The sequence below is a fragment of the Canis lupus genome, chromosome 16 (assembly GCF_048164855.1).
Source record: "Canis lupus baileyi chromosome 16, mCanLup2.hap1, whole genome shotgun sequence".
NCBI lineage: Eukaryota > Metazoa > Chordata > Mammalia > Carnivora > Canidae > Canis > Canis lupus.
Genome location: NC_132853.1, coordinates 7,722,323 through 7,745,632, shown reverse-complemented (window position 1 = coordinate 7,745,632; position 23,310 = coordinate 7,722,323). Strand labels below are relative to the sequence as shown.

Sequence of the window (23,310 nt, the reverse complement as noted above, 5' to 3'; positions counted from 1 at the left end):
TGGCTGGCACTCCCTAGAAGCAGCTGGAAAGAGGACCTCCTGAGACGGGGTGAACTCTTCCCACTGAGACCAACCCAAGAGACTCACTTTTGATGAGGTGCAGCAGGTGGCTGGCTGAAGGGGCTCTGTCCAAAGGCTCCGGGTGCTCCGAGACTGGTCCCCTGTCAAGGGCACAGAGGGAGCTCTCACTTGCTGTCGGCTGCACTTCTGCCCTCTGCCCAGGCCCACCCCAAGGCAAAATACAGCTTTCGGGGAGACAGAGTCAAGTAAAGTACAGATACCCTATGACACTCGCTAGCCTTGCTTCCCCACAGTGGACTTTATCTGCAGAAATGGCTTCTGCCCCATCGAGTGACCGATACCACCACACAGCCAACACGGCACCACCACAGTTGCCCTAGCGTGTCACCCTGGGGGTAGGGACCAACCTGCTTGACTCTCCCGTCAATTTAGGCTGGCCCATGGCTCTTTCTGCCATTCTACGTCCCCTTTGAGGTGAGCAGTGGCCAATCTGTCCTCCATCAACACTCCCTTTCTTTATCTGCTTTGAGGTGCCTGAAACTAAAGCCAGAGTCAATGAAAGCTGCCTGCAGGGCTGGCTGCCAGAGCCACGCCCGCGGGAGTCCGGGGGCAGTGCTGGGGGGGGAAGGCTGCCGCCTGGCTGCTCATCTAAGCCTACAAGGGATACGGCTCTGGGCCTGAGCTGCTGAGCTGCGGTGGCCTTGGTGAGTTCTGCCAGAGGGCCTGGCCCTGGCATCTCTGGGCCCCGACCTTCCCCCTTGGCAAAGTGGGAGGGGCCGCCCTCACGTGACACGAGGACTGAAAGGCACAGGAAGTACATGGTTCTGGGGGAAGAGCAGGTACCTTGGACATCCAAAAGAAAACCCAGCTATCATTAAGCCAGGCAGGGGAAGGACCTTGTACGTACGCCAACTTTCTCATCTATGAGATGTCTGGCCACCTCGATCTGTTGAGGAATGCCCCTGATGGTGAATATTCGCAGGTTGGGGTCAGTGTTGGGAGGGGGGTTCCGCTGGAGCTCCACGTGCGCTCCTGACTGCTGATTTATGCTTTTGATGTTGTCACCCCCTGCGGGCAGGTGGACACAAGACAGAGGATAAGTGGCAGTTGTGGCAGACCCAGCAGTCCGGCAGTACTCTGCTGTGAAGAGGAGGAAAGGTGTTATCTGTACCCCAGCACTGGTCTGAAAGCGGAGAAGTTCCTTCTGGGATCAACTCTGAAATCCTCCGCCTCCGGACAAATGTTAGGGCTCTCGTTTGCAAAACTAGGCTTATGAGCTGAGCCAGGGTTTCTCTCCGAGCCAGGCCGAGGCCTGGAGCCCATGGGTGGGTGCATGATGGAGCTGGGAACCTCAGAGGCTGGCTCGTGCTGCTCCTGGTGCAGCCAGGCCTTGGCCCCGGGAAGACACTCCATCCTTAGCCTTGTGGGCCACGGCTCTGCCCTCTCCCTCCCTCCACTGGGCAAACAGACAGGGCCACTGGCTCCAACAATGCCCAGAGCCCACTCGGGCCTTCAATGTCCCATCCTGTCACTTCTCCAGTCCCTGCCTCCTCCATGGGCAGTGGGGGGAGGGGGGGGCAGGTCTAGACAGAGAGGCAGCTGAGGATATGTGTGTGTCTGTATGTGTGTGTGAGAGAGAGAGAGAGACAGACAGACAGACAGAAAGAGGCCTGGGTGGAGTGGGGTAATGAAAATTTAGTTGGACCCTTTGAAAAACCTGTGAGAGTTCCAGTCTCTTGAGATTTGCGTAACAAAAGCTCCAGCAGTGTCACAATGGTTTGATTCTTCTTTTGAAATTTCACAGAATTTACAGATCGGTTCTGCTCAACTGGGGGGGTGGGGTGTAGAGGGCAGAGTACAAGGAAAACCTGGAAGCCCAGAGTTTTGCGAATTTAGAAAAAGACAATCTGTGGACAATCTGGTGCAGGTGAGCAGAGAGCCCCACCAAATGATCAAAAGGCAAAGACTAAAGGCCAGTCTCTGTGTCACTCCACCCCGCCCAGAGTCAAAACTAACCTCAAATGATATTTGTCATTTTACGGTAATGTGTCCATAGTCCTTCCAGCCTGCTGCTGGAGCACCTATCAAGCAGGTGGACAAGGAGGGGGTCCCAAGAGCAGGCCCCGCCTGTGTTGTGTCTTACCTCATCCTCGGTGGGATGCTACGGTGGGATGCTACGGGAACAGGAGGCAAGGATGGAGCGGGGGTCCTGCGGCCTCCTGAAGGCAGACACCACAGGAAGGAAGAAACTGGGAGGCTGCTGGCTTTCAGAGAAAGCTTTGTTCAAATTGGCTCGTGCCATGTGTCAGTTTAGTTGATGTTGGGTTTCAATTTAAGAGCAAATGAAAAACAACAATGCAACACACCAACGTGTTACACACATGATTTTCTTTTTTTTTTTTTTTAATTTTTTTTTAATTTTTTTTTATTTATTTATGATAGGCACACAGTGAGAGAGAGAGAGAGAGGCAGAGACACAGGCAGAGGGAGAAGCAGGCTCCATGCACCGGGAGCCTGACGTGGGATTCGATCCCGGGTCTCCAGGATCGCGCCCCAGGCCAAAGGCAGGCGCTAAACCGCTGCGCCACCCAGGGATCCCAACACACATGATTTTCTTAAAGTTCTGCTACGGTGGAAGAAAAGGTGTTTTCCAACTCGAGCAAACTGTACTGGCCAATGCAGAAAAGTCATAGGAAGCCTCCAGCGGCTTGCCGGCCTTGGCAGGAGTAAGCCCTTCCCAGCCCGGAAATACTGTCCTCTGCTCAGAGGTGGTGAATTTATCCTCTTTGCACCATGAAAAGCAGGCAGCTTTGCTACTAAACAAAGTGTTTCTGGGGCTGAAGGAAGAGCAAGAAGAGCAAGTGGAAGCCTTCCTACCGCACACCCAGAGCTGGAAGGAATCCTCCAGCCTTCCCCAGGTGCCGCTGGTTCCGAGGCAAGAGCACAAAAGGCCGCGCGCGTGTCTGAGGCTGAGAGCCCCGCCGCCCAGACTAGCAGTCCTCCGGAGGGCACTTGGAGCAGCAGTTCCCCAGGCCCTCTCCTCTAAGCCCAGGGCAGCATGCTAATAAGGTGAAGAGGCACCACAAAACTTCGCGGGGCCGGAAGGAGTTAATTTAAGTTCATCTTCCTTCAAAATGAGGTCACCAGCTTGGCACATGGTGGCTGTCTACAGGCTCATTCAGCAGCCTGTCCATTCTTCCACCTGATGGGGGGCAGAAGCGACCCACAAGTGGCCCCCCGGCTGGATGTGAAATCGTAAAGCAATTAATCAAACCTGCTAAAAGCCTGGCTGACAAGAGCAGGGCTGGCCACACTATCTGTCACCACTGCTGTATTTATCATGGAAATCCAGCAGGGGCCCAGGGAGGCTCAGCGTCTGTCCAAGGACTGGAGCCGGGGGCCGTGGGGGGGGTGGGGGGGGGTGGTGCACCCAATGGCCTGACTGCTGGTGGCTCCCTCTCCCATCTCCCTTACTCACCCTCATCCACACACCTTCTCTCAGAAGATGCACCCCCACACCCAGGCCTCATGTATGTGTGTGTGCGTGCGTGTGTGTGTCCACGCCCATGCAGCAGAGAGCAGCAGTAAAGAGAGACCCCGGCTGACAAAACTTTGGGCCTTTTGAGGCTGCTGTCAGAGCCCCAGGACACAGAGCAGTCACTTCCCTGTGGGAGTCACTCAGGGTGACTTTGTTGAGAACAAACTACAAGGGGCGGTTCTGGCCACATCCAGATTTAACGGACTACCAAGACTGGTCACAGTACAGACAGCAAGGCTGCCCGTCTAGAGCAGACACACAGTCAGCGAGTCAACCCTCCTTGACAGGATGGTCCTCCAAAGGCAAAGACACCAAGCTCTGCTTCTCAACCCACAGGCACTGACTGGTTTCAATCTCACAGCAGCCAAGCTGATGGTCTGGGTAGTGGCTCTGACTTACCACTAGCATCTGGGCAGCTGACAGCACCCCCTAAACACTGATCAGCACATACACCCTGCCAGGAAATGAAAACAAACTCACGTGGCTCCTACCACCTCCAAAGATTAATATTCTCTTTCTCTCTCATGAATAAATAAAATCTTTAAAAAAAAAAGGGGGGGGGGGATCCCTGGGTGGCTCAGCGGTTTAGCGCCTGCCTTTGGCCCAGGGCGTGATCCTGGACACCCAGGATCAGGCTCCCTGCATGGAGTCTGCTTCTCCCTCTGCCTGTGTCTCTGCCTCTCAATCTCTCTCTTTCTCTCTCATGAATAAATAAAATCTTTAAAAAAAAAAAAAGATTAATACTCTTGAAGACAACACAGAGACCAGAGATAGACATTTCAAGAGAGCATACCTTAGACACTGGCCACGACAGGGCCAAATGCAGACTCTAGAAGGTGAATGAGGGGCAGGAGGGATCACCCCCATGTGCTAGCATGGGACAGTATGCTAAGGCAGCTTTAGCTCTCCAACCAAGACCATTCCCAAATTGTGCTCTGTGGAACGTTAGCTTTTTCCCACAGGTCAGAGAGGTGGTGGCAGAAATTGGAGAAACTCGCAGGGCGGGGGGGGTGTAGCCTGCATTGACTTCCTCCAACATGTACGAAGGCAAATACAAAGGCCAGAGGTGAACCTGTGTGTGCTGCCCAGGGTGAGGTTTCCCGAGAACCTCTAGGGAGCCAAGGCCAGCCTGCTGCAGCCCAGGAATTGCTTGCTCTTCCCCTTGCTCGCAGTGATGGATGGCTAGCGGCCACATTAGCCACTAACAAGGGTTTCTTACCTAATGTTCTCTACAAAGCCTTGAAACAACTAACCAGTCAATTTTTATTTCCCTCCACAGGGTGTCCGTTGTTCACAGTAAATGTGCTCAAAGGATAAAAACCACTCTTACACGTGTCAATAAAGCCCAAATACCCAAATCCAGTAAGCACAAAAAGTGACACATTTGTCACAGGGCAACCTTCACTTGAGGAATTATCTCAACTGTTCCTCTGAGCTCCCGGGAGGCAAATTAATCACTAATCAGTCGATTGACAAACATCCAGAGGCCCCATCATCCTGGGCAGGGGACCTTTTTGACAACCTACGTGGCTTCACCAGGCAGTGGGGTCTTACTTTTGGTCTGTTTGTACATGATAACCGACAGCCCACTCTGCGCATGTTCATGAGAAGACCCTACCCAACAGGGTCTCTATGGAAGGCTGCTGATGTCACAGACCTGGCACCTGCAGTCAAGTGCAGCCAACAGACCTGACTTTATGTTCTGGAGGTACCATCTGGGCCCTCTCTGCTGTCGGGTAGGCCAGATGGAGGGGAACCATGAAACTCCACCAGTGGCCCCTTACCTTTGCCTATGACGAGGCCACACTTATCTGCTGGCACCGTGTAGGTTATCTCCTGGACGCCACCAGGGGCTCCCACACTCCAGTCACCACGGCCACGTCCTCGTCCTCTGGCCACCGTGAGGCCTCCGAACCCATCTCTTTCCTAGGAAGGACGCAAAGCTCAAGTAAAGATTTCTGCCTCTGCCACCAGGACCACTTTTCAGCCCCAGGGAGGAGGTGAAGTGACAGGATATAATCAGTGCCACACACTAGAACCTGAGCACCTTGCCACATTTCAGTTTCTGAAGTGCTCTTTCAAAGCCAGAATTAACACAAATCACAGGAGCACTGAGGACATGTGCAGAGGAACGTGTGTGGTTTCACAAACAGCCCCACTGTACTGAACTAAAACACGCAGTCAGGTATACACTCCTGGGCTGAAGCCCAGTGCCCTCTTGCCGAGTCTTAATTACTGGGCCCTAATGTCCAGGTATCAGGAGCCGTTTTCTCCTCCGTGGAGTCTGCCCTTTCCCGTGGCTAACACATGCTGGGCCCACCAGCCAGGCATTAGATGTGGAAGAGCTGCAGGCATTTCAAAGTGACAAGTATGCCTCCAACCCTCCCCTCCGCAGACACTGCTGTGGGTGGTCAGAGCACCTCACAATCCAACTAGCAAATAGGATAAAAGCCTTTTACAGATAGCCGGGTTGTGCCATTCTCCCAAAAAAGGAGGGAACAAATCAGGTGTGTGGGCCTGTGGTGTGGGGTGAAGGAGCCTCTGACATTCTCATGCCGGGCCCCCAGAACAGGGCACATCCATGGTCAACACCTAACAGAAGAAGGTTCTTTTCATTCAGGGGCAGCCAATCTCATTGGAGGTCTCTGTTCTCTGAGTAACTATGGAGCTGCAGCATTTAAATTCTTTTTTGTGGGCAGCCCGGGTGGCTCAGCGGTTTAGCGCCGCCTTCAGCCCAGGGCCTGATCCTGGAGTCCTGGGATCAAGTCACACATCGGGCTCCCTGCATGGAGCCTGCTTCTCCCTCTGCCTGTGTCTCTGCCTCTCTCTCTCTCCTCTGTGTCTCTCATGAATAAACAAAAATCTTAAAAAAAAAAATTCTTTTTTATATGTTGAGGGCAAATCTGGCCAAAGCTGAGAGCCCCTTCGTGGAAGGGAGAAGCCAAACAGATGTTCAACATAGTGGACAAATGTTTGGCAGAACCTACCTGTGCTGATTAAGAGTAAACTGAGTGTTTACCCAGAATTAAAACCAGCAGAAAACAGAGATGACTAGAGTGCTTTTTTCCTTGCACTCGGCTTTTATGAGAGACAAATGATGAGTAAACAAAGCAATTTTAGGGATTTATGTTAAAATGTATGTACACATGGGTACGTGCACACATAGCCGACTTCGTGGCCTTCCCCAGAGTCTCAGAGATGAGGCTATCTCCCCACTGCCCTGAACCTCTGTAGCTCTGGGTCTGTAGACTCCTCCTGTTACCAAGGACGCTGGTCTCTTCTGAACTTGTCTAATCCTAAGAATTGCTGCAACTCTAGCAGAAGCTCAAGCCTCCTCTCTGGGGTATGCTGATTCTGGAAGTCTGTGGTGGGGGCTATAAGCCTGTAACTTCAACATGGCCACTCCAAGACCCTGGGGATTGTGTGGGCTGCACTACCTGGTGCATACGAATCATCTGTGGTCGAGAGCTCAGCCCAGGGAGGCTCAGAGGCTTGTCCCACAGGCTTGTCTAGCTATCAGCAGAGCTCGGGCTATAGTTTCCAATCTGTGCTTCTCTTCAGCTCCAGGTGTTTGTTTTTTTTTTTTTTTTTTTTTAAGATTTATTTACTTATGAGAGAGAGAGAGAGAGAGAGAGACGGAGAACAGGAGGAGGGAGAAGCAGGCTCCATGCCGGGAGCCCGACGTGGGACTTGATCCCGGGACTCCAGGATCGCGCCCTGGGCCAAAGGCAGGCGCTAAACCACTGAGCCACCCAGGGATCCCCCTCCGGTGTTTTTAAACTTGCCCTCAGTTTGGCACACCTGGGAGACATGCCAACCTAGCGTCAGTCACAGTGGTTCCCAGAGCACTTCACAATGGGAGGCGGGGGTGGGGGGCGGGGGTGGGGGGGTGGGGGGGTGGGGGGCGGGCAGGTGAAGATGCTAACAGCATCACACAAGCTAGCTCGCATCCTGAGAGAGAAGTGCAGGGAATCCAGTGTGTGAAGACAGCTTTAAGACTCTGGAGGATCCAGAAGTGTTTTCTGAAGCTAAGATTAGAGTTTATTTTTTTCTTCTTTTACGATTTTATTTATTTATTCATGAGAGAGAGAGAGGGGCAGAGACACAGGCAGAGGGAGAAGCAGGCTCCATGCAGAGAGCCCAATGTGGGACCTGAACCCAGGTCTCCAGGATCACACCCTGGGCTGAAGGCAGTGCTAAACCGCTGAGCCACCTGGGCTGCCCAAGCATTTATTATTTTTTTTAAAAGAGACTCCATGCTTAGCGTGGAGCCCAATGTGGAGCTTGAACTCATGACCCTGAGATCAAGACCTGAGCTGAGATTGAGTCAGATGCTTAACCAACTGAGCCACCCAGGCGCCCTGGAGTTTACTTAATATATTTCCATGCCAAGTATACCCAATGGCTTGAAATGTGACCTGCACTGTACTTCTCCAAATAGTTTACACAGTCAGGAACTTACTATGTCAAGAAAACCTAGATAACAAAGAGCAAAGTATCTAGGATATCTGGTATAACAAAGAGCAAGAAGCTAGTAACAAAATACATGAAGGGAGGAAAAGCGCAGACGTAGAAAAGCTGCCAGCCATGTACCTGGAGGCAGGCAACTGGCAAGAGCACTGAGCTCCAGAAATGTGATCCAAGAGGGCGTGACTTCTCTTTGGTGCTGCCCCAAGACCCTGTGTGGCACTTTCTGCTTTTGCAGGTGATGTGTCTGAACTCCAGAAAGCTGGACTCACCTGGGCTGTAAGAATAAGCTCGTTGATGACATGTGCTGCATGCTGACACCGATCTGGGGGTCCCATGACTTGTGCAGCTCTCTCTGGACTAATACCATCATCTGTAGAACAAAATGAGAGACAGGGTTAGGAAAAGCCTGACTTTAGTTGGAAACAAAGGTCAGTCTGATTTGCAATCAATATTCCTACCAGATGCATAATCATCTTTTTGGATGGTTTATATCAACACTCGCTTCTTATGTAATTACAGGCATTTTAAAAAGATATCATTACAGAAACACAAGACAGTAAGGCAAAAGAAAGCAGAGCTGGTAATATATGGTATAGGTTGCCAAAATTAGCCCATCACAATGTTTTCCCATCTTCAGAGAAATGAGGAAATTAAGACAATGTAAGTAATTTTGCTCATGAAGACAAATCTACAAAATTTAAAGAACTGTCCTTTATTCTAAGATGTTAGTCTTTTTCTTAAATGGTTTTATCTTTAAATAATGAAGTCAAAATAACAGATTGTTTTTTGTCTCTCCTTGATAAAATTAAAAGCTGGAAATGCTATGAGGGCCCAGAGGAGAAAGCTAGATTGATAATTTGGTAATAGTATGGGGGGGAGGAGTGGGGAGGAAAGAGGGAGGGAGGGAACACACATGAGCTAATTATAGAGTCCCTGGCTTGTTAAGTACTTTATAATTCTTCATAGCACTAAGGATTTTTGAGAATCATCAAAACCAACCTGGCTTGAACTGAATCCTCACCCCGGCATCATTCTGAATCTTTTTGATCATTTCCCCATTTCTTCCTATTACAATCCCAACAGCAAACCTTGGCACAGACACCTGAGCACAGGGAAACAAAATCTATCAGAGCTGTCTGCAAATCTGTTATTTCTTAAAGGATACATTAAAAAAAAAAAAAAAAGACCCAAAGAACAAACAACTTGATTTTGATTGCAGTGCCTTCCTAGAAATGATATGATACAGCATATTTTTCCCCTCTTAGGAAAAATATCGTGATTGATGATTACATTCTTGCCTATTAAGTTAGCTAATGCATCTGAGATTTCATCACATTAGTTATAAAAATGAAGAATAAACCTTATAGATAAAAGGTTAAAGATGGCAAACTTATCTTCCCAATTCTATGAAATAAGCATAAATATATCATGTACACTGGTCCTTGAAAATGTCCCCCCTTCATTCTTTTATTGTGATAAAATATAAGAACACATAACCTTTATCATTTTAACCATTACTTAGTATACAGTTCAGTGGCATTAAATATACACACAACGTTGTGTAACCATCAACAGTCTCTGTACTTCCAAAACCTTTTCATCACCCCCCAAAACTATGTATCCATTAAACAGTCTCCTTCCATCAGTGCTGGTCAGCTCTGCTCTACATTCTACCCCTGGGAACTTGCCCATTCTGGGCGCCTCACATGAATGGACTCACACAGTATTTGTCTCTCTGTATCTGGCTTACTTTACTAAGCATAATGTTTGCAAGCTCTATCCACGGTGCAGCGTATCTCAAAACTTCATTGTAAAGGAATGCTTTTTGGGGAGCCTGGGTGGCTCAGTCAAATAAGCACCTGACTCTTGGTTTTGGCTCAGGTCATGGTCTCAGGGTTGTGAGTTCAAGCCCTGCATTGGGGTCTGCACTCAGCAGTGAGCCTGCTTGAGATGCTCTCTCTCTGCCCCTCCCTGCCCCTGCACTCTCCTTCAGTCCCTCTCTCTCATAAATCTTTAAAAACATTTAAAAAAATAAAGGAAAGCTTTTCATTCCATTCCACCTCATCAATAAGTTGGCCTTCCAGGTCTGACACCATCACAACACAGAGCACTGAGAAAATCTGGCCTCTAGTCTTCACCTGGGCAGCAGGAAAGTGCTGAGGCAAAACCTCACAACCAGGAAGATGGCCCCGTTCCTTGAAATGCATGCAGCTGGCTCCCCTCCCTATGGTTGACTCTCTGGGTCCTTCCTCACACCCACCCAGGCTCCGAAGAGATCAAAGCTCACTCACTCACTCAAGGTTAAAGAGCTAACCAAAGTGTGGTCTACGATCTAAAAGCGCAGCCCGTTTGCCTGGAAACTAACCTGTAGGACAAGCATACCTCTATGCTGCCTCCTCCCACGCGGGCACTGAAGTCACCTCGGACACCTCGGAAGTCAGCTTGATCTTTCTCTCGAATGATCTCTAATACCATTTCTCTCGCTTGCTGCGTAAACACAGAGGAAAGGCATTATGGAAAACAAAATCCTAAGAAAAGACATGACACCAGGTGAAATTTCAAGATCAGACCCCATTAAGTCAGGCTTAAAGACTCAGAAGGTGCTCAGCTGTGGGAGAGCTCACTTCTTGTATCACAACATGGGACAGGAGGAGGCTGCTAGGGTGGGTCACATAGACCAATCTTAGGTGACGTGTTCTTTACATTGCCCAAGACATCCACACAGACAAGGGCCTGCCTTCCTTTAAGCCACAGTTGGATCAGCACATTTGTGCTAGGTCAGAGATTGATTACTATGGCCCTGAGGCATTTTGGCACACTGTTTCTTTCTGAGAGCTCTGTGGGCAAGTTCCACGTAAAAGATATCACAAGGCAACCCATCGCAGAGGAGCTCCAGGGAGGTGAAGGGAAAAGGCCAGCCTAGGGGGCCTGAATCTATCCTCCAACACCCAGAGATCAAATATCCCAATTACCACCTGGCAAGACTACCTCCCAGGCCTGATGCTCTTGGAGGCACACTCAGTGTCCTCTGCCCCCCCAATGCACTTTAAGTCAGTCCATCTTGCCCATACCAGTCCCAGCCTCAAGGAACCTGCACTGGACATCAGCCATACATAACAACTCAAGTCTGGGAACCCAGATTGCATCCTGGTTCTGGAAAAACCACCCAAATAAAAACAAACAAACAGGAATTAAAGTCTTCAGACATTTGGAGAAACTGCGAGCATGGGACTATAAGATCATGTTATGAGACTTGCTATCATTTTCCTAGGCCTGATTATAGAAACCAGTTCTTGGGAGATACATGCTGCAGGATCTGCGGGCAGACGGTCATGATATCTGTCACTTACTCACAAATGGTAAAGCAGAAATAAGTAAATAAATAAAACACACAAACACACGAGTGTGGCAAAATGACAGGTAGGACGAGGCTACACAAGTACATGTTCACTGTTCATCTTTTCAACTTGTCTGTATGTCTAAAGATTTTTATAATAAAAAATTGGGAGAGAAAGCAAACACACAACCATTTATCCTAAACACAGGAAACGGCTTTTCCCAAATAAAAAATGTAGAATACACGTACTTTTAAAATTAAAACAAAAAAACTAAAAATATTTTGTTGTGACTTCCCTGCAAATGCGTGGAATGTCAAGAAAATAAGCTCTTTCATAAAAGAACAGAAGGTTCCACCAGAGAAGGCAAGCAGGGAGCCAATGTGCACACATTTAGAAAGGTGAGATGCGGGATCCCTGGGTGGCTCAGCGGTTTGGCGCCTCCCTTCTGCCCAGGGCGTGATCCTGGAGACCTGGGATCGAGTCCCACATGGGGCTCCCTGCATGGAACCTGCTACTCTCTCTGCCTGTATCTCTGCCTCTCTCATAAATAAATTTAAAAAATCTTTTGGAAAAAAAAAAAAGGAAGGTGAGATGCTTTGGAGGGGCAAGGCACCTGGGGGACCCTGGCCTGCTGGAGGGGAGTGAGGTGCTGCACCACTGCCTGGAGTCCAAGGCCTGAGGCCGTCTGAATCACTGGCCCTCAATTCTGCTTTAAAATCATGATTCTTAATCATGATGTGAGGCTTGATACTGGGACCCCAGGATCATGCCTGGAGCCAAAAGCAGATGCTTAACTGCTGAGCCACCCAGGTGTCCCTAAAACCAGGATTTTTACCTATGTACCTGGACCGGAAGAACTCCTGATAACAGCAAATTGAGTTATGCTGAACAAGAACATTAAAAACTGGGGGAAATTATACTGTATGCTGGCAAGCTGAATTAAAAAAAAAATTAGGGGATCCCTGGGTGGCTCAGCGGTTTAGTGCCTGCCTTTGGCTCGGGGTGCGATCCTGAGTCCTGGGACCGAATCCCGCATTGGGCTCCCGGCATGGAGCCTGCTTCTCCCTCTGCCTGTGTCTCTGCCTCTCTCTCCCTCTCTATCATGAATGAATAAATAAAATCTTTAAAAATAAATAAATAAATAATCAAAAAATAAAAAAAAAAATTAGGCAGCCAAGGTGGCTCAGTGGTTTAGCGCCGCCGTTGGCCCAGGGTGTGATTCTGGAGACCTGGGATCGAGTCCCATGTCAGGATCCCCGTGGGGAGCCTGCTTCTCCCTCTGCCTGTGTCTCTGCCTCTCTTTCTCTCTCTCTCTGTGTTTTTCATGAACAAATAAATAAAATCTTAAAAAAAATAAAAATTAAAATTAAAATTAAAAAAATACTTAAAAAAAAAAGGAATTGGGGGAAACAGGGGTGCCTAGGTTCAGTTAGTGAAGTGTCTGCCTTTGGCTCAGGTCTTGATCTCAGGGTTCTGGGATTGACCCCCACATTAAGCTCCTTGCTCAGTGGGGAGTCTGCTTCTCCCTCTGCTCTGCTCATGCTCTCTTTTAATAAATAAATATTAAAAAAGAAAGAATTGGGGGAAATGAATAGGAGAAGGGGATTAAGAGGTATAAACTTGCATTTATAAAAGTAGTAAGTCCTGGAGTTGAGAAGTACAGCACAGGGGACATGATCACTAATACTTTAATAACTGCACAGTGATGGATGATAAGCACACTATGGTGAGCCAAGGCGTGATGGATATAATTTTGCAATGTGCTGAATCATTCTGTTGTACCCCGAGACTGCCATAATATCATGTTAATTACAATAAACATATATACCTACATAAACACACACACAAATACATATATGTGTAAATAAAGTATCATCGTGGGAGGGGAAGAATGGGGGAAATATTTTGCAGGAGACTGGTAACCTCCACTGGCTCAAAGCCCCAGAACTCCTGTGGAGAAACAGCTGTTACTGACAGCCTAGCTCACCAAGGTATGCCACCCTGGAAGTCCTCTAAATGCAGCAAAGGCACAGTATGCTGCAGTGGGCAGGAAAAGAACATTCGTATTTCAAGAGAACAGACACATTCCCACACCCGCAGCCCACTCACATTCCTGCTGGCAGTGAGAGTCAGAGGGTGGAACTGCCCCAGATGGTCTAAACCTAAGCCCTTTACTGCTTTCAGAAATGGGCTATACTCTGTGGCTGGGAGCTCAGGGCACAGGGCGCTTGCTAGGAGGGCACACATATACAGGTGGGGTGCTCATCTCCCACCTAAGCGGGAAGTCTTGCAAAATAGGACCAAGAGAGAACAAGCAAGTAAGAGCCAGAGAGACCCAGCAGCCGAGGTACCCAAAGGCTAACAGATGGAAAACTGCATCTTATCAGTGCAACAAAATCATCTTCATTTATGGGAATGTTCCATATGTGCACTGTCCATGACCAGAGCTGCCATCCTCATGTGGCTCTTAGGCTCTCAAAATATGGCCAGTGTAAACAAGAAACTCCATTCTCATTTAATTTGAATTAATTTAAATGGCCACTTGTGGCTAGTGGCTCTGAAGGAGACAGGCCGACCTCATATCCTATCATCATGCTTAGTTTGGGCAACAGTTCACCTTAAATAAAACAACACCCAGTTTGATAACTCCCTCCCTCCCATCCATCCATCCATCCATCCATCTATCTATTAGAGGCACACAGTGAGAGAGAGAGAGGCAGAGACACAGGCAGAGGGAGAAGCAGGCTCCATGCACCGGGAGCCCAACGTTGGACTCGATCCCGGGTCTCCAGGATCGCGCCCTGGGCCAAAGGCAGGCACTAAACTGCTGCACCACCCAGAGATCCCCAGGTAACTTCTTGAATAACATACAAGCTCGACACATTCCTCCCAAGTGATAGCCCCATACCCAGGACCTGCCCCATTCGTGACTTCTTTCCTACCTGTACTTTGAACGGGTCTCCAGTGATGCGGAGAGGCTTGTCTGCTCCCGTAGGCAATGGGCCATCCTGGATCATGACCATTTTCACACCTGTCCGCTCCTATGGGGGAAGCACACCAGCAGTACAGCCCTCACCACCATGAACGAGAATGCAGCATGGTGCAAGAAGCATGGGGCTGGGCCCCATCCCCCATCAGGCACGTTCCACCTACCACAAGGTACCGCCCTTTGAGAACATCAGTGTACAGTTCATGCTAGACAGCTGCCAAGTGTGATATGGAAAACTATTTCCCCAAACCCTCCTCTTCTCCTGGTCCCCAGAATATCTCAATCCAATGAACTACTTTTTTGACATATTAGGGACTAACATCATCTAGTTAGGGCCCATGCACAGCTCTGAGAAGGAAAGGCTCCTGCTGCCCTATTTCACTGATGGGGCAGGCCCTGAGAGCAAGCTGCCCAAGGTCTCAGAGCTGGGGCATGGGGGAGCAAAAGGTGGCTTCCAGGACCCTAGAGCCCACATTAGAGTGCCCGCCAGGCCAAGTGCTGGTGCGTGAGAGCGCACGCTAGGCAGCCCACGACCCCTGACTTGCAACTTCAAAAGCCCAGAAGTTTGGAAATAAGTTTGCTCATAACTCATTTGGCAGCAAAACTAATCCAAACTCATGGAAGCATATCTGTACCCCTTCTCTCACTGACTACGACTGTCAAGATGTTTGGCTAGGCCAACAGGCATCGGATTACAGGATGTGCCCTGGAACTTCCTGGGGGTGTTCTTTTTTTTTATCTTTTTTTTTTAAGATTTATTTATTCATGATAGACAGAGAGAGAGAGAGAGAGAGAGAGGCAGAGACATAGGCAGAGGGAGAAGCAGGCCCCATGAAGGGAGCCCAACGTGGGACTCGATCCCGGGACTCTGGGGTCACACCCTGGACTGAAGGCAGAGCTAAACTGCTGAGCCACATGGGCTGCCCTTCTAGGGGTGTTCAATTCTGACACATTTCTGGCTTCCCATGTCTCACATGAGGGGTTCTGGAATAGGAGCAGCTAATGTTCATGGAGCATTTACTCAGTAACAGGCTCTGTTCTAAGGATCTTAAGTAAATATAAAATCACGAGTATTATTTCAGCTTCATTACAAGAGTGAGGCGGGCATTTCCCCACCTTTACAGACAAGGACTCTGAGCCCTGGAGAAATATACAAACATATTTAAGGTCAGGCAGCTAGGGAGAGGGTGTGTGGCTGGCTAAAAGCTCCAGCTCTGGATGCAGTTCTTTCATCCAAGATGTTGTTGTCTGATGGTAAAAACAAGCCTAACAGAGTGTGACCACCCCAGTGGGCAGTACCACTTGGCATCATACCTGGACTCAGGCCTGGCCACAGTAACTGTTCATAAAGTATCTGTCGAATGGAGGATCTGTGCACTGACGTAAGCAGAGGGTGGCAGGGGAGCTCTGCACCGAGAGGTGTATAGCCAGTCTAGCAATGGGGAGTTTGGGTTATGACTAGCCCTAACCCCCAGTCCCAGAAGCCCTCCTGGAGCACCACTCTGTTAAGGGCTCACATACCTGCAGCTGCTTGATCGTCTCCCCTCCTTTGCCGATGACCAAACCCACTTTAGACGCAGGGATAAGAATTTCCTGGATTGTGCTATTGCCGTCTATGTCGTTGTGAAAGCCAGGTCCATTCCGACAGCGGTCCACAATCTGCCCCAGGAGCCGTTTGGCTTGTCTTTGGGAGGGAAAGAATCACAAGAGAAAGAGCATTACATGAATGTGCTAGTTGCCTGGAGAATGAAGGACAACAGCATTGGGGGAAGACCATGAAGGAGTCAAGGCAGCCCTCCATCCAGCTCCAGCTCCTCCCCTACAACCCGGGAGGTCTCTGCCATTCGCCACGCTACTGGGCTGGAATTTAAAAGTGACACGCACCACACACCAACATTCCAACACAGCCCTCTCCGGCCTGCCCTTTGCTCATGACGGTGTCTCACATTTCCATCACAAACACGTTTCGTCTCCTATCAGAACCTTCAGCTGCTAAGGTGGCGGAGACCGCCTTTGATCCCTCTTCTGCACCTCTCTCTGGTCCCCAGTCCAACGTAACGCTTCACACAGAGGAGACACTCAAGAGACACTGGTTAAATATGGGCAGGAGAGAGCAACGAGAGAGATAGGAAGAAAGAAAGCGAGAGTTAGTAGTCACCATCTGAATTCCCAGATTCCAAGTTTCTTCCCCCAGCCAACCTGCTCTACAACTTCTGAGATGACCTTCCAGCTCAGGCTATGGCTGATCGCCAGTGTGGTCTGAAGGGGTGAGAAGAAGAGGCAGCACAGCCCCAGTGCAGTCACAGGACCACAGATGTCTGCTTTGTGCCTGTCCATTTGGATTTTCAGGCTCCTGCTTTCCCCTGTGATGCTGTCTGGTGCCAGTGGACCCGAGGAAGGGGAGGGAAACGGCAGTGTTGACATAGCATGGCCTGACCAGCCGAGGCTGCCTGTTGGGGTGATCGCCTTTTCAGCACCAGAAGCTCCCGTGGCTGGTTTTTCTGTGGGTTTTTTTTTTCTTTTTGCAGGATTTATTCTTTATTTTTTTATTATTATTTTTTTTTAGTATTTATTCTTTAAATCACCATGTGCAATCTGTTTTTTGGTTCCTCCGATAGGATAGCATTCAGCTACTATATAGGCTGGCTGTACAGTATACTCGAAGAAAATGAAACGGTTTCCTCCTAAAGTTACAATCCTGTTGCCCCGACTGCCTGGGTAGAAGAGGAAGCAGGAATGGTTAGAAGAGTAGAGGAAAGAAAAGAAAGGGAGGAAACAGATGTTGCCTTTTGTAGTCTTGAGCCTCTCTGTATACAGAATTGGCCTGGCCGGTCTTCTCAGCGACACCAGCAGCTTAATATTTTGCTTGTGTACTAAATTAACCTGTGTTGGAAGAAAAATGCCTTGACTCCAGCAAAATCCTCCCGCTTGCCCTATAATGCACACCTACCAGCAATATTTATTCTGGTTCACTGCTTGCAATGTTACGGCAGAACAAGAGAATTTAAACTCATCTGGACTCTCGGAGAAACGGAAACAGTAAAACATCCCTATCTATTGAGCCAGGAATAATCTTAGCTACCCTGTCCCCAAATGCAACGCTACTCAGTAGATTGAAAGAGGAGAGTGAGCAGACACTAAGTTAGTACATCCCTGTTCCCCAGGAGGCTCGTGGACTGATGAGGCCTGCATCTGACACAAGCCTCTAAGCACAGGGGCCCCAGAGCGGGAAAGCAAATGCTAGTAAAGTGCTTGCCAGGGCACCCAGAGTCAAAACATACTCTGACCAGTCCAGACAGCCCTCTAAGAGGAGTGATGGCCACCAAGAGTCAATTCATTTGGTTCTCAAATAGCAGTAAGGCAGTGGGATCAGTCTCAGGCAAAAGACCTGGTACCAGGATTCTCAATGGTTCACCAAGTGACAGGCTCACAAATACAGACCTGCTCAGGTAAAGGAGATATTACAAAGGAAGAAATAAGCTGCTTAGAGCATTTAGGCAGGGTGAACGCACACTCTTTAAGACCCTGGTGTATGGAGTGGATGTTATAACAGCTACCAGAAATTCTGTAGGGTTTGAGAAAAAGGAGATACCTTATGTGTTTTAAGTAACAGAAAACTCCCCTGGTGTGGCAACCTCCCAGATCCTTCTCCACAGAAGCATGTGCTTTCGTGGCCAAGTTGCAGCACAGATCCGCAGTGTTCGGTAACAGTTTTGCCCTTCCATGTCTCCCCATTTGGGGAGGGAGGAAGAAGAGTGAAAGGAAAAAGTAAATAAAATAAACTTACTCAATACTTTCTGGGGTTCCGGTAAGTACACAGGGCCTCTCTGGAATCCCAGAACTCTCTATAAGAAGAATCAAGAAGATGAGGTGTGTTGGTGGGCATCAGGCAACCGTGTACCTGTGCCTCTGTGTACAGATTGTCTCTCTGGGCTGGTTCCTACACCGGCCCCACAGAAGCCCAAGCCCCAGAAAAAGACAGTTTGCTTCCATTTGTGGAGAGAACAGTCAGCTGGTAGCTCCACCCTAGATTCTCAAAGTAGAAACAAATTCTGCAGGGGAGGTGGGCAGGATGCAGCGGAGCTTTCCCAGCGGGTCCTAATTAGCAATCTCAGCTTCATTTCTCTGACCCATTTGTGTGCTAAAAAGTGCCTGAGTCGCGTCACCCGCTCTTCCTCAGTTTCTCCACCTGCAGAGTAGGTTAAGATCACCTGTTTGCACACCAGTGAGCAATTTAACGGCAGATGCACGTCAGGGCTATTACCAGCTATGGCACGAATCTCCCAAGAGAGCAGTGACATCTATGTGGAACTACTTCCGGACCATTTGGCAAGAGAGGAGAAGCTTGCTTTCCAACACCACACGACGCTTACTTTGTTCCTAAAAAAAGTGCCCTTTGAAATTCTTAACTCAAAAAAGAAAAAAAAAGAACTAAGAGCAGTTACTGCCTTCGAGACACTGTGACGTGTATCTTTTAAACAGACAAACGCTTCTCTAGTTAACAGTCTTCCACGCCCCCTTTTCCACTATGGAAAGAGACCAAACTCAAATCAGTTGTTAGAACTATTAATAATATGAGAACACTTCTTTTCCTTAAACTGTTTCTCTCCATAACCCATGGTCAAACGGACCCAGCTGGGAAAGGTCCTGAACTGTGTTTCACGTGCACTCGTTTAGCCAGACCCCAGCTGGCCTCTTTCCACAACGGGAGGGGACGGTCTAATCCAGGGGAGCCAGTGAGCCGTCCCCAGGAGTGACCCCAAAGCCACAGCACTCTTTAGGCCCCACTGTCTGACATAACATTCTGGTGCAAAAATCAGAGGTCCTAGAGCAGCAGGTGTCTAGCACGGGCTACACGGAGCTGTAGAACTGTGGAGGGCCTCAAGAGGCCAGACGGGCAGCCTTGTCTCTGGGCCTGCTTTTGCCCTGGTTTTTCTGGTTCTCATCTGGGAGTCCAGCTCTAAAAATGCAAGGAAAACAGCAATCGCATATACTTACCCAAGCTCTTAGACTTCTAAGCAACAAGCAAAGGTAATAAATCTGGAAAACTTGGCAAAATACTGATTTCTACCAAACTGAGATCTATGAAAAAGGAAGCCTTACCTGAAGCAATCTGAATTTTGCAACCAGATTCTGCTTGAATCCGTGAAATCTGCTCACCTCCCCTGCCGATAACTGAAACAAATTGAACAAGGTCAGAACGTGCCTCTGTTCCATATTTAACCATGCATGAATGACTTAATTAATTCAGCAAACATTTACACTTGGCTTGCGGCACTGCAAATCAGGATGGCCTCCGTGAGCCACGGAAATCATATGTGAAACATGGCAGACAGGTACAAGGTATTGCAGCTGAAGGGAGAAGAGAGGTTGGGGGCAGGGGGACACGGGTCTCTCTCAGCCTAGTGAGAGACCTGCAGTCCTTTGGGACTCTGGGGGATACAGGGTGCAAAGCATTCTACCATTGTGACAGTCACACTGACAGATTAATGAAGGTAAAGTAGATAATGTGTATACTTACTAAATCCAACCATTTTATCAGGCACTTTGAATTCTTCTGTTATTACTGCCCTAAAAACAAAGAACATTTTGGAAAAACATATAAAGAATTTCACAGCCACTTCAGGTTCCCCAAATTCCCCACATTGGCAATACTGAAAGAGAGAGGGACTTTAAAATGAATCATGCTAGTTTGGCCAGCAAGTCCATAGCCCCCAAGAAAGAGCATCATCCGGGATCCCTGGAGCAGTTTAGTGCCTGCCTTTGGCCCAGGGTGTGGTCCTGGAGTCCCGGGATCGAGTCCCACACTGGGCTCCCTGCATGGAGCCTGCTTCTCCCTCTGCCTGTGTCTCTGCCTCTCTGTCTCTCATAAATAAATAAATAAAATCTTAAAAAAAAAAAAAAAGAGCATCATCTAATGGACCCTTTGGTTAATCACTTCTTGAGAAGATCCACACCTCCTCTCTCATGTCAGAGAAAGAAACTTCTGATTTTTCATTAAACCATCAATTCTACTAACAACTACCTTTTCTTCTCGACATCCCTTAATGCTTAAAAGACTCTTTGGGGCTTGAGAAGTTAGTTTAGACTTTTCCTCCGGTCTCCTTGCTAGATACAGATATCCAACTTCTCTTCAACATCCCTTGTTTCCCAATCTTTTTATTGCTTTCTGGACTCTAATTTATCTATTGTTTTGGGTGAGATGCTCCAAATGGAACCAGTATCCAGCAGAGGCCTAATCAGTGTTGACCAGGACAGAATAATTATCTCGCTGACTCTGCAAGGTACTTCTGTTAAGTGCTATCCCGTTCACTACGTGTTGGTTTTTTTTTTTTTTTTTTTTTTAAACAACTACTGTACTGGTTCTTTCAAACAAACCTTCAAATTTGCCATATAGTGTATCGTGGACAATATCCAATTTGCCCAACACCCCAGAAAGCAATTAAATTTAAACATGTACCTTAGGAAGAAGCTAAATGCAAGTAGTTTAAAAGGGAAAAAAAAAAAAAAGGTTAAGTGTTTTTAAACATCTCTCACTCGGCTGGATTTTTACCCATCATGGAAAGGATTGAATCAAGTGCATGTTTTTAGGGAAAGCGTGGCACTTAAAAGAAATGGCTGTAGCATAAATAGTGCTTGCCATTGTATCAATTTGATGAGAGCAGACTGTCTCTTCTCTAAGGAATTTACCTCCTCCAGTTTGTACATGGGCAGGAATCCTCTCTACCTCTTGGGATATTTGAGTTCAGCTGGAAATCAGGCAGTTCTTCTAACTTCCTAAATCAGTAATACTGCGAACAAAAACGCTAAGCCTCAACGGGCCCAGCACATCCGTACAGAGGCTTAGGGTCCCTGTGGGGAGTGTTTCCTGGCCATGGGGAAGGGTGAGGGCACTCCCATGCATGCAGCCACAAGACTGCGGCTCCTGTGTGTAGCACTATCTTCAGCAAGTATTACTGGGGAATTTATCAGAGGAGGTTCAATGCTATCACAATACAAATTATCACAAAACTCAGGCAGTTCCTCAGCCCTCAGGGATGGCAGGTAGCAGACACTCATTGAGGAAGAAAAGTATAGAGATGAGCTGCTCTGGGCCCCCTGGAAGACAAAGCTCCATTCTAACTGTGAGGCTGAAACCTGAATGCACAAAGTATGAACATCTTGGAAAGTAAAATCCTAATTACGTTTTTATAGGAAAATTATGTTTGATACTAACAGCAATGTCATTTAAATTATCCTAATTTATTAAAAAAAGAAAGCAAATCAATAACACAACAAAAGCCAGGTTAAATCTTTTGGTTAACTAAGGTCTGATGATTTCTAGAAACTCCCAAACATTCAGGTAGAAAACAGGAAGATATAATTGTATCACTGCTGGTAAAGATTAAGGATAATATGTTACAGTAACAGATGCACAACATAAAATTTCATCCCTGAGCAAAGAGAAACTATGGCAGTTTGCTGCATATTTTACTCTTTTTAAAGGATAACATTGTGACCACAAACATCCTATCTTATAGATTGGTCTTTTTAAAGCCCAGAGGTCTCTGTATCTCTCTAAATCCTCAATATTTAAGGGAAAGCTACAACGGTAAACTGAGGCAGGGAAGCAACTGGGCACTTATCCAAGGTTCTCTGGCAAGTCCCTCCTCAAGTGCATGGGGTGGCCTTCTCAAGCCCACAACTCCTTGAGGATCACAAGCTTTATCTTGTGAAAGCCCAACGACCTACACTTCTTGGGGATGCCTTTGCTCAAATGAAGATGTTAAGGGTTCATAAAACACTGGGAAAGCCATCAACTCAGAATGGAAAATTTCTCTCTTTAAATTAGATGTATGTGGGCAGAAAAATAGAAGTTCCACATTCTAGAGGTCTAACTTTATATACAATAATGGCTGATTTTTAATACCTCCTGTTCGTTTATCCTTCGAACTTATGCTGTCTTGAAAAGGACTATAAAAAAAACTTGAGTCTTAAAGAAATTTTGCCCCTGGTTTTTCACACTCTCAACCTCTGACTTTCTAACACTCTAGTACAGATGGTGGATCAATAAACAATTAGAAATGATCAATAAATAATAAAACATAACCCACTGCTTACCTTTGATGTACCAAGGCCCCTAACTGGTTACCTACTGTGGCAAAGAGAAAGAGAAAAGAAAAATCAAAGCATTAGCACGGATAAACTAACTCCATCCTTACATGAGTTCTTACCATTTCAGGCTGGGGCGGGGGTGGGGGGGGGAGACGGGGGAGAGAAAGGCAGAAAGAAAGCAAACAGTAATTTAGGCTCAGTGGCTGCAATGAATGCGTTACATGATATGAAACAGGAGGGGATGTCTTGATCAACATAGTCTCTAACCCAGTGTCCAGCTGAACGCAGGATAAGAAATTGATCTGCGTGTCCACATGCTGAGAGGCCTGGGAGAAAATCCCCGCCTGCCTAAATCCCTCTCCCTTCCCACCTCCCTCCTGCTCTGGATCCAGACTCAATGTAAAGATAGTGAGGGTTCCCTCTTTCTCTTTCTCAAACAAATGAGAAGGTTTAACCTCCTAGCCTGGGAGCATTGTTAAGGATTGCTCCATGGCAGCTGTGGTCACTAAGAACATACATGCACATATGGTTCCTGCCGACCACGGGGCATCTACCTGCCCCCCCCCCCCCCCCCCCCCCGCCTCAATTCTCCCTGCCCTCCCAAGAACATAAACATCTCAAGGAGAGGATCTGGCATCTTCCTTCCTTGGGCCTCTTTGTTGACCCACCACAGCAGTCTGTACGCAGTGGATGCTAAGAATGAGCAAGTGCCTTTCAAGCCCATTTCACAGAGACAACAGTGCCAAACAGCCTCTTATTATGAAAACCAACTCTGTAATCACATTCCCACAAAACCACTTTAGCTACGCTTTTTGTTCCAGTTTCTCCTCTTTCAGCTATTGATGAGCGTCTCCCTCATC

The 23,310-nt window shown here is 47.9% G+C and overlaps 1 protein-coding gene across 7 annotated transcripts in view; it reads right to left on the bottom strand.

Annotated features, from left to right (window-relative positions):
• Positions 1 to 23,310, bottom strand: part of FUBP3 (far upstream element binding protein 3) — a 53,413-nt gene that overhangs the window by 6,871 nt on the left and 23,232 nt on the right. For 4 of the 7 annotated variants that reach the window (XM_072778341.1, XM_072778345.1, XM_072778343.1 and 1 more), the window contains 12 exons: positions 22,457 to 22,490; positions 19,878 to 19,927; positions 19,460 to 19,531; positions 18,144 to 18,201; positions 15,878 to 16,040; positions 14,310 to 14,408; positions 10,412 to 10,516; positions 9,029 to 9,131; positions 8,299 to 8,399; positions 5,344 to 5,485; positions 929 to 1,089; positions 88 to 161 (listed from right to left, as the gene is read on the bottom strand). In XM_072778341.1, the coding sequence (XP_072634442.1) occupies positions 88 to 161; positions 929 to 1,089; positions 5,344 to 5,485; positions 8,299 to 8,399; positions 9,029 to 9,131; positions 10,412 to 10,516; positions 14,310 to 14,408; positions 15,878 to 16,040; positions 18,144 to 18,201; positions 19,460 to 19,531; positions 19,878 to 19,927; positions 22,457 to 22,490 (1,162 nt within the window). The remainder of the gene's footprint in view (positions 1 to 87; positions 162 to 928; positions 1,090 to 5,343; positions 5,486 to 8,298; positions 8,400 to 9,028; positions 9,132 to 10,411; positions 10,517 to 14,309; positions 14,409 to 15,877; positions 16,041 to 18,143; positions 18,202 to 19,459; positions 19,532 to 19,877; positions 19,928 to 22,456; positions 22,491 to 23,310) is intronic. The other 3 variants (XM_072778342.1, XM_072778344.1, XM_072778348.1) reach the window with 1 other exon arrangement.